The 11,237-nt window shown below is 42.1% G+C and overlaps 1 protein-coding gene across 1 annotated transcript; it reads left to right on the forward strand.

The window, feature by feature from the left end:
- The first annotated feature begins 2,111 nt into the window (after positions 1 to 2,111).
- On the forward strand, positions 2,112 to 8,779 carry rdh8a (retinol dehydrogenase 8a). Its single transcript, XM_079367202.1, has 6 exons — positions 2,112 to 2,470; positions 4,906 to 5,067; positions 5,797 to 5,976; positions 7,047 to 7,140; positions 7,245 to 7,428; positions 7,574 to 8,779. Exons 1-6 carry the CDS (start codon positions 2,365 to 2,367, stop codon positions 7,799 to 7,801), a joined length of 954 nt encoding a protein of 317 aa, XP_079223328.1. The 5' UTR covers positions 2,112 to 2,364; the 3' UTR covers positions 7,802 to 8,779.
- Positions 8,780 to 11,237: the final 2,458 nt, after the last annotated feature.

Here is an 11,237-nt window from a genome sequence, read left to right on the forward strand (position 1 = left end):
TCTGTTGCACAGGAATTCCCCGTCCCCCCTCAGTGGAACAAATTGATAGAACATAGGATCATATATATTCTCTTTTTTCATTTACGTGTCACCATGTCTTACTTGTTTGTATTTTTGGACATCTATTTCAATTTTTTAATCTTCAGTTGCAGGTTGGTTTACGTTTGCGTAGAACAGCTTAAATAAGAAATGTCATCAAAAAGCAAAATACATAAGATACATTGCCACAGTGTCAGTTTGGATTTAGAGCAGCACTATTTTACAAATGATACTTATACTATACAATCTCATTGTCAACGTCTGCTTTCCAGAGAGAAAATGGGTCATGGCTTAGGGATGTTTTTAAATAAGCAGACATCAGCTCTGTGAGACGGCAGAAGGAAATTAGGCCTGAACTCTATGTAAGCTGACAGTCTACTCTCTCTTGGCAGCATAATAAACAGTCTATCACCATTAGTCGTGATGAAACGAGTGTGAACAACTGATTTTTCACTATGTATTCTCATACATTGAGTTTATAATGCACAGATTGCTTGTTTTCACTCTCAGGCTGAACCTGTCAAACAATCCTTCGGTTGGTTTCTGGCTGACCTTCTATGCTTCAGGTCAAGATTCCACTCATTGTGAAAATATGTTTTCCCTTTGGGTGAATTTCTACCTTCAAAGTTAAGATGGTAATGAATAGCTGCAGTTGACGATGGAGGCCTGTCCATAAGTTGCCCACATGGGAGTGAAAAGACAAGAAAAAGTTCCCTCTGCTGGTTTGTTTGTGACTTCTTTCGCAACCTTATCTCTTGTCTTGTCCTTATATGGACCTTTATGCTTTACACTGTATTAACATGATTAACTGGGGACATAGTGAAAGGGGTTAATAAGGAGGGTTTGTCAGTTTGGATAGAGAGGTTACAAACCTCCTTGCAAATTTAACAGGTTAGTCTCCCAATCCAGACGCCTATTTGTTGAATGTCAATTCCACACATTTTTTTTGTCTTCAAATGTCTAATAAAGGCCAAAATGGATAAAAGCATGCTTATTTTTATTTTTTTTATACAACTTGAACTGGAGGGTACTATATTGTATACCTGCAATATTTGTAAATAATAGAAACGCTTAAGACCAGCAAGTAAACACATAAAACCCTCATGTTGAGGTTCATACAGATTTCATGAGAAAAAGTCCAAAAAGTCATGCAATCTTTGGAAACACCCTTTAATACCTTTATATCCATTCATGCATGCTTGAGTAACAGTGTAGGAGTAAGTGGATATAGTCACATGTGCAGCCTGAGGTTGCATCACAAACAGGCCTACACAGGGCAGACTGTGACTCTTGCACTCTGGCCTGTTTGCAGAGAAGCAAGTCTATTTTTGAGATTATATCAGACGAACTTTGACCCTTTACATATCTGTGAACGACAGGGGCCTCTAAACACCAAGACACCTTTTCTAATAGCAGGATTTTTAAAAAATATATCTAAGCAACGTAGAAGAACCGTACACTGTTTCTTTGAGATTCTTATTCAGGGTTATATGTTTAATCAAAGTGATTTAATTTGACGAGGTGACATACTCTACATTGACTAAGCCTGCGTCTTCGCGTGCTGCTCTTTTTCTTACCAGCAGATGGCAGCACAATGCAGCGCATTAATTCAAAGAATTCCCAAAGAAATGTGAGAATAGGATTTCCATTGTTTTTGATTATTTCCATTTGAGTCCAATCCAAGCGCCACATTTGGCTTTAATCTTGGCAATAGGACATTTCATTTGCATAATAATTACAATAATGATAAAAGTAATAATAATAATAATATCAAGCCCAATAATAATAACACATCCAAGTTAAGAATGCCTATTTTTGTCTGCGAACCCTAACCCTTTGGAGTGTAATAAACAATATCATTGTACAATTATAACTAATCCGCACACATTTCAGAATAAACCTTGAACTAAACCTGGACTATCGTATGATCATTATGTCAGTCACACTTCAGACACTTTACGGATATAACAGTTTGTTCTATGTCAGGGTCACCAACCCAGAAATTAAGTAAGCACTGCCCCCTCGACAACACGCACGTGCGCGCACGCACGGCCAGACACATTTTACAGGAATAAAGTTCTTTTTCAGGGCAGGCGGTGCCCATGAAGTTCATAATCTTGTCAGCAAGTGGTGTTTGTATGCCACGTCTGGTTTTTTTTTGGTTGCTGATTTTATTGAACATGTGACTGAATTAGACGCTCACATGGCTGCGGTGGCTGCATGATCCGCTTTAGTTCTTTAAAGTCCGGTGATCGGTAGCTCCCTCAGCAGCGACCATCCGGAGCAGAGGACCGCTGAAAAACACAGCGCGTACCCGGACAAATCATGGCGAACAGCGGGCAGAAAGTTGTTCTGATCACCGGCTGCTCCTCCGGCATCGGGTTACGAATCGCCGTCACGCTGGCCAAAGATGAAAAGAAGCGTTACCATGGTAAATGCGCCTTCTTCTACATTCTTTCCTTGATCGGACCTATTAGTTGCAAGCCTGTAATAGTGTGGGTCTCTCGAAAACCAATTCCGTGTTTACTTTTCCCTGCAAAGCTCGTCTATTGCACCCATTCTCCTTTACGCACAAAGTTCGGTTGAGTTTTATGCGCAACTCGCTTCGTGTTTCAACAATGTAAGCGATTTACAATTATGCCAATTGTAACAACTAACCTTGTAGCCTAATATCGGATCCATATCCTTTTGTAAGGACTAGGAATCAGTCGCCCCTTTGGCTTAACTATTATCATCTGAAAGTGCAGTTTCCAGGGAAGGGTTGTGCAAGGATGCCGCTTGCCAGACGGAATCATAAAGGAGTCTTGTCAGTTCTCTTTCAAGTGACTTCTCCTACACAAAGCCCCCTTTTATCGCTGTGTATTGTAGACCGCCTGCTCCGGTTTAGTGCCGTGTCTAATGTGCCTATAGTCCCCTCACTGGGGCGAGTGTTGAAAGGGGGACAAAGTTTGAGACCTGTACAAGCGAGGGTTCACTCTAAAGCAAGGGCCTTGTTTTGAAGTCTTCATTGGTACATTGGAGTGGGTGTCCCACTTTGACATTGTTGATCTGTGCGTCTCCTCTCCTGCTTCCCAGCCATCATTAATGTCATTGTTGAAATTGGACATCCAAAAGCACGTCATGGAGCCTCACACAGAATTACATTAGACCACCTTTCCCCCCCCCCCCCCCACCCCTGTGGATAAGAGTTTGCCCACAAGACCCCCCTCTATGTGACTTAATGCAGAATTATATAATTGGCTATTTGCATACAGTGAGTGAGTTATCAGTGAAACTTGTGATTGGCGTTGTCTGATAACCTTATTGGGGTATGTTGAGTATTTCCTGCTGTTAACTAATCAACGCACCACTGTGCGAGAGTCAGTTACTGTTTTTAAAGGTAACATTTGTTAGTTAACACTTTCTTTGGGGGTCACCAGGAATTCAGGGGCTTTATTACCAAGTGATGAGTCAAGAAGAAATCTCAACGCCGGCTTGAGCAGCTTTATTTTTCTCTCAATGTGACCTGTTTGTTAATAAGGCCACACTGGGCAATTAAGCTGATCTGTCCTTTTCCATAAATCTCTCGAAAATCCAAATGAGATTAAATATTGCATCTTGCATGAAGGAATAATGAGCTGCAACAACATGCAACAAACTCAGAGCCCCCCCCCCCTCCCCAAAAGACCCCCATTCTTGAATGTGATTCATTCAAGAATGTTTAAGCGGTCCAAGAGTTACTCCTGAAGGAGCCAGGAGAACAATGGATCTTTTGTTCACTTCTCTACCAATCCATAAATCTCTCTTTTGCTTTGTGGACACACACAACTCTAATCGTAAGATTAGGCTTAATTACACTTTTTTAAGACATCGCTGATGTAGTTAGCACATTTGCCTACTTGAAAAGACAAGCTGTGGGAAACTGATATTCTCTCAAAATCATAAATGTTTGATTTGTAACATTACATAACAGCCTAAAACCCCCTTTTATTCTTCCCTCTTTAACCTTGTCTTTGTTCCTGCATGTGTCAAGGACAACAGGTAGAGTCAGATGAATGTGTGAATATGAAGTTGTTTACTCGCACTGATTGCCATTGTGCAACAGCACTGTCTTCCTTTTCCCTGCGAGATAACATCAGTCAGCAAAGTGTTGGCAAAACACACACCATGGAGCAAGCCACAGAAGACCAGTCAACACTGTGCTGATAGCCGCTGTCACAGAGCGTGATAGATTCCTGAGCTGTATGTAGGTTAATGTTGCCCAGGGTGAATCAATTCAGTGGCGTGGTCCGTGCGAAGAACTTTGACCCTCTGTCACAACTGTGTGTGTGTGTGTTTGTGTGTGTGTGATAAGGAGGAGGTGTCCTCAAAGATCAGAGGTTTCATGGTTCTGCTTGTAACTTAATCAGTCACAAACAAAGGTGAACAAAGATTTTCCCCTTGTCAGCCCACATAAAATGATTAATTCCTGATTTTCTTTCCGATTTATAATTTAATTAAAGGATAGAACGAGAAAAAAACAGAAAGTCAACAAAAATGAACATCAATAGAACTCTATTTTTCTTTGGTAAGAAAGTGAGTAAAGCAGGAATCCGGGGAGAAAGAGTTGGAAATGAAATGAGGGGAAGAAGCCACGGGTCGGGCTTGAGCCTGGGCCGCCTTCGTGGAGGACTGTAACCTCTGTACATGTGCTGCAAGCTAACCGCGAAGCCATCTGTGCTCCTTAAAAATGTATCTTTATTCAGATGATTTGAAGTTCTCTATGCGCTCGGCAGCTCTTGCTCCAAATTGTGCCGCCTAACTGGTTTAAGGTTTAAGATTAAGGTTTAATTTTCATTAAGTAGTACTCCAGTAATATTTTACCCCCTCTTCCACGCACCCCTTCAGTCATCGCCACGATGAGAGATCTGAAGAAGAAGGACAAGTTAGTGGAGGCAGCAGGAGATGTATACGGAAAGACCTTGGTGTTGCTTCCGCTCGACGTGTGCAGCGACGAGTCCGTCAAGCAGTGCATCAACAATGTGAAGGACCGCCACATCGACATCCTGAGTGAGTGGGACGACAGTTTTCTGCCTTGTACAACATCTTTCCTTTAACTCCCCTCTTTTTTCATACTCATGTGTAATGCATACATTTGTGTTGTGCCTACAGTCACACATTTAAAAAGTTATAAAGACTTAGTTACAGTAATTGGTTTTATATATATATTCCTTATTTAACTTCCTAAAATGTGTAAAACTCCATCAACTCCTTCAAAAGAGTAATGGTATCAACTTAATGTGTGACAAAGGTCAATAGTTTGTTGCTGGAAAATTCACTTGTAAATAGGCAGTTTCTTTTCAGTGCTTGTATTAAACCCCCAATCTGGATTAAGGTTCTATTCATAAACCTTCCTCTATTTTTACTAAATACAACTTTACATCCCCCTTCACCTTATTACTCAAGACTCTTTAACATGGCCTGGTGTTACGTCACACCTCTGTGTTGTTGTCACACACTGACATCTGGTGGCAACTTCAGGTAATCCCATCTGTGATATATGAATAGGATTTTGTAGAAACACCAAAAGAACAAAGCAAACAATACATTTATGATCTCTCATCATAAATAAAAACAGTCTGATTTGTTGTGTGTCATCTCCCGGTCTGTGTCAGTCCATCAATCAATTACTTTTTATTTGTCTATCCAATTCATAACAAGTGTTGTGTGTGTGTGTGTGTGTGTGTGTGTGTGTGTGTGTGTGTGTGTGTGTGTGTGTGTGTGTGTGTGTCCTGTCAGTCAACAATGCAGGTGTGGGCATGCTGGGTCCTGTGGAAAGCATCAGTATCGAGGAGATGAAACGAGTTTTTGAGACCAACTTCTTTGGAGTTGTTCGCATGATTAAAGAAGTCATGCCAGACATGAAGAAGAGGCGTTCAGGACACATCGTGGTCATGAGCAGTGTCATGGGCCTTCAGGGTAGGATATGTGCGAATTCATGAAAACGCAATCACGTTTGAAATCCTGTTAAGATCCAAGAACAACAACTTAAGGATTTATTAAATATATGAAGTTAGTGACACATTTGATTAAACCCTTTATTATTATTATTATACCATATTTAACTATACAAATCAATGTAATTGTCACAGAAACATACATTATTATACTTCATTATAGAAAACTGATTTCTTTAAATCATTGAATGAACAATAGTAGATTTATTGTAAGTCCAAAAGTAATGCAGACAATGCTAGTGCTAATGTTGTCATCAAGACCACACTAACCGAGACCAAGACATACTGTACCTAAGACTTGAGTACTCCAAGACCGAGGCAAGACCAAGACTACAGCAGAGTGAGACAGAGACCAAGACCAAAAACCATAAATTTCACTGAAAAATCATCATCTTGTGTGCAGGGTGCGTGTCACTCACTTAGACCTTAACACTGAGAAGGCTGTAACCAGGGGAACAAACCAAACCACAGATGAATTGAAGTTATTTCTCTGATTTAAAGTCCGGAGTCAGCCCAGTCTGAGACCAAAACATGACCGAGTAAAAATGCTTCAATTCCAAGACTAGACTGAGGCCTTCAGAAAGGGGTCTTAGGACGAGTATTTAGACCAAGACTGATGTCAAGTAACACAACGCTAGCTTGTGCACAGTTTTTCTTTTAGGGTAAAGGTAAAGCTTCACATGTTAAATCTGATATATTTGCTGAACTTTTCTTTGTTGAATGTGTTGACTTGTCTTCTTAGGGTCCAATAAAGGTCAGCTGGGCTTAAATCAAATAAGGTCCAAAGTTTTTAGTGTTTGTTTAAACTTCTTTGAAGTGCCAGATGGGTGGGGTTTGACCAGAACAAACTAAAGAGAAGTTGCAAAACATTCAAAAGTTAAAGTTAATGAAATCAAGTAGGCTATTGTGTCAGGGTTTCTCCTATGATTCAAGTTGGTTAATGTGTACATTCGTTTGAGGAAGCTGAATACACTGAAATGTGATAATACAGTGCAGCATGATGACCTTTACCTTTCTGTTTGGTTGGTTCAGGAGTGGTGTTCAATGATGTTTACACTGCTTCGAAGTTTGCCATGGAAGGTTTCTGTGAGAGTATGGCGGTGCAGCTGATGAAGTTCAATATCCGGTAGATTACTCTCTTTCCTCTGTTCTTCCTTCACATCTGTCTTTACTTTGTAGTGTAGTACATGCTAACTCATCACGGGTCTTTCTTCATCTTACTGCCCTCAGGTTGTCCATGATCGAGCCTGGCCCTGTGCACACTGAGTTTGAGACAAAGATGATGGAGGATGTGGCTAAGATGGAGTATCCAGGAGTAGATGCTGACACAGTTCGATACTTTAAAGACGTTTACCTGCCATCGTCCATAGACATATTTGAAGCCATGGGCCAGACGCCAGAGGACATAGCCAAAGTAAGTTACAACTCCCAGTTCAAGGAATTCATGAGAGTATTCAAAATTAGTTATTTTTCTCTAATTACTGAACTATACAAATAGAAAAACAGCCTTTAAAGAATAGAAACAGGTCAAAACTTTATTTTGCCTCTTATTTCTCCAGTGCACTAAAAAGGTTATTGAGTCAAGCAGTCCTCGCTTCAGGAATCTGACCAACAACCTCTACACACCCATTGTGGCCCTGAAGTATGCAGATGAGACTGGTGGCCTGTCTGTCAACACCTTCTACAACCTTCTCTTCAATTTTGGCCCTCTCATGCACATCACCATGAGCATCCTCAAGTGCCTGACATGCAGCTGCCTGCGCAGACGCACCATCTCACCTAACTGAAGAAGGGTGTCCAATGCTGCCCCTTACCCCAAACCCTACCAGTTCGTTGACCCAACCCATTTTCATGAGTTTTTCGACTCGGCAGGTAGAGTAGATCCGGTAACCCTGGGGAGTGATGGAACCCTCACGTTTTAAAAACAGTACCATGATAAGCTTTGCTAGAAAACATGCACAATTGCACAGAGATGTTGTATGCAGAACGACCTCAAGTACACACATACAAACACAGAGATACAAGCAATATACAGTGGATTATTGTACATACATATTATTAAGCAAAGGCTATGCCATTGCTTTATGGGAGGAACTGAACAAATGTAATAAAAGTGGTTTTGTGTGTATATTGTTCCAACACAGATATAGGACATGATGGTCTGACCCGTGACAGATCAAAGCACAAAATGAACTCAGTTACAAAGAGGAAAAAATAATACAGAAAAAATGACTTGTAGCCTCGATTACAGAAAACTCTGGCATGAGAAAGTTAAAACGTATATGACAGAGAAGGAATGAATATATCTGCCTTGTGAGTTGTACCCTTATTTTCATGTTTGCCTTAACATAGTGATCTCATGGTCATAACTGCTGTTCAATCATATTTTTAATCTTTTGATAAACTGAATGAGTTTTTTGTTTCAAAGGTTTTGCGAAGGGTTTAGTCAGCTATTTTAAATCTCGCGTCTTGATTTAGAAATAAACAGAACTCTGATTTACCCTCAAAGGTATGCTTTTTGGTTTTTAGGATTCCCAAGTTGTTAAATGGGACCATGCATGCTTGCCAAACGAAGCTCTAAGGGGTTGTCCTTTGACTGCAAGACCTCTTTGGTACCAAGAGGGGGCAATGCTTCACAGTGTTTCCTTTGCAGCCAACCTGTGGCTGTCGCAGCAAGTGGAGATGGAGCTGAAGTGTAAAGGAATTTGTTTTGAGTTGCCAGCGATAAACAAGTGTTATATAATTAAAGAGTGAATTGTTTAGACCGTGGTTGCCTATTGTTGCAGACACTCACCACTTTTACAAGTCAACCTGTTTTATTCGTTTGAATGATAATGGACTATAATATATAAGGTAATTTAATAGTCAACATCAGAGCATACTGACAACTTTGAGGATAATTTATCAACATAATATATGTAACAGCTGTATTCCAGTTTACAGAGATTTAAAAGCCGGTGTGGACTGTGCAGGTAAAAAAGCAGGGCATCTTCTTTTCCTTGCCCGTGCATTTTACTGAGGGTGCATGTCTGTGCACACGCACTAACACAAGTTTGCATGCATGTGCGTGTGTTCGTGCGTCTGTGTGTGTGTCTTGTATGAACGTGTCTATGGGCCAAGTTAGTGATCTGTTGATGGATATAAAGAGGTCATGGCCTGCTCCCCATCAAAACCCCTCCCTTGAACCCCCAACCCTCTCGCATACACACCCTGCTTTGTGCCGTGTGAGAGAATGTGACCTGGTTCCCATCCCTGAGGAGGGGTGAACCCTAATGACGGCCTCCTCAGACACATTGCGCAGCCCTGCTCCAGCTGGCCCCCTCAGCCCATCGTGCCTGGACCCCCTGGTCCACTCTGGGAGCAGCGTACGATCCGGCCTTTGCCTGGTGCAGCCCGTACCACCTCATCCTGACATGTCCTGCTGTGTCCAGGCAGCTTACAGTCGCCCTCTCTAACTGCATGCAGCTCATTATCAGAGGACAGTGCAACTGGTTGCAGACCTGTAGTTTGTGTGCAGTGTACAATGAGCACAGCGCCTCAGCTCTGTATATGTGTCTTCATCAGAGGCGACAGCTCCGTACAATGGAACAAAGGCGCTGTCAATCACAATGAAATGGGTGTGTGTGCAGGGGTGAAGGGGAAGGGTGGTAGAGGATCGGAGAAGGTTAGGGGAGGAGTCTGTTTGTCCCGAATGTTCAGGGGGATGCCAAGACCCAATGTGGGACGCTGAAGGCTAAGGGCAGGGGGTGGAGGGCGCTTTGGGGCACTCCGGGGTGGGGGGGTGTGTATGTGTCGCTTTTGGGAAAATGAGAATTGGGGGTCTCAGACCTGAATGGGGGACCTGTTTACTAATTGAATGAACACAGGAGTTACAGCAAAGTCTCATTAAACGAGGTCTTATCAAACCATTGTTGTATACCTTTGTTTCACAATCAAGAACACAATTGCAGTATAATGAGGGCAGCGTAATGTTGTTAGGGCTTCCCTAAGTTGTAGCCCTGTCACAATTACTGAGCCACAAAACACGCTCAGACTCTGTATACATGCACCCTTTCTATGTGTACATAAAAGTGTCTGACTTGAGAAAAGGGGAACCTTAATAGTCATCTGTGGCGTGTTATTATGATGCATTCTTTGCAATGTGTCCAGCCTTAAAGGTTCAGGGTCATTGCTGGTTCACTTTATCCTCCCTTCACTGTCATCAACACCAGAGGAGAGAACCTCAGGCTGACTCAGTCAGCAAGGAGACAGGTCAGAGATCAGAAACAAAAGTAGGCAGCAGAGGTTAGCAAAGTGTGACATCTTAATTATGAAAATGAGAAAGAAAAAATAAGAAAATTGTGTGTGTGTGTGTGTGTGTGTGTGTGTGAAAAACCCACGAGGCACAAAATAAAGAGACAGAGGGATGGATGCTGTGTGGGATGCTAGCATCAAGTGGAGCTGAATGTCTAGACAGGGTGCTTCAGCCTGATCTCAGGTCAGGTAGGATCAAAAGCAGGCTCCACTTGTCGGTTTCTGTTATTACTTCCCTTGATACCCATTATCTATGTCTGAATAGTATCACAAATTGGTCAACGGAAAAACCATATGGCTCACTCATCCACCAGACGTAGATTCAAGTCTTAACACGAAGAGTGAAGGCTAACTCAGAGGTCAGCCACCATTTAACATGTTACGTCTGACTGGAAATGGAGCCACACGGGACACGTCACTATCTGTAGCGCTGATCTTAGGTCTGTAGGGAGCTATCAATCTTCATATAGTCAAACCAGGAGAGGTCTGTGTTGCCCTGTTCCTGGCCTGTGGTGACCTGAACCAGTAGGGCAGAATAGGCCATAGGGAGATACAACCATCGATGTCTCCTAACTTCGTCTCCGTCTCTTCCCGTTCTTCCTTCTCTTTTCATTTTACTCTCTCTCTCTCTGTGTTCCACTGTCTGACCTCTTTTCTTTCCATCTCAATTTCTCCTCTGTGCAGTGACCCCTCACACACCCATGATAGGGTCATTTGTGTTTTCACGTAAAGGGAGAGGTTTAATCGTCTCTGGCCCTATGTTTGCGTGCTCAGCATCATTCGGAGGTCACAGCATAAATCATAAGAATTTCTGGGCTTCAGCTGGCCAGTCATACACATTGTTTCAGACACAGAACCACTATTGTCTCTGTGATTACAACATTACCGTTGTTCCCTTTCCCTACTGCTCTCGCAGAACATAAACAATTG

The sequence above is a fragment of the Symphodus melops genome (assembly GCF_947650265.1).
Source record: "Symphodus melops genome assembly, chromosome: 17".
Lineage (NCBI taxonomy): Eukaryota > Metazoa > Chordata > Actinopteri > Labriformes > Labridae > Symphodus > Symphodus melops.

What these genes read in the sequence shown, in the direction of transcription:
- rdh8a (XM_079367202.1), top strand. Translation starts at nt 2,365, where the DNA reads ATGGCGAACAGCGGGCAGAAAGTTGTTCTGATCACCGGCTGCTCCTCC. An exon ending in CCGCCACATCGACATCCTGA is followed by an intron (nt 5,068 to 5,796) that starts GTGAGTGGGACG and finishes GTGTCCTGTCAG; the next exon opens with TCAACAATGCAGGTGTGGGC. An exon ending in CAGTGTCATGGGCCTTCAGG is followed by an intron (nt 5,977 to 7,046) that starts GTAGGATATGTG and finishes TGGTTGGTTCAG; the next exon opens with GAGTGGTGTTCAATGATGTT.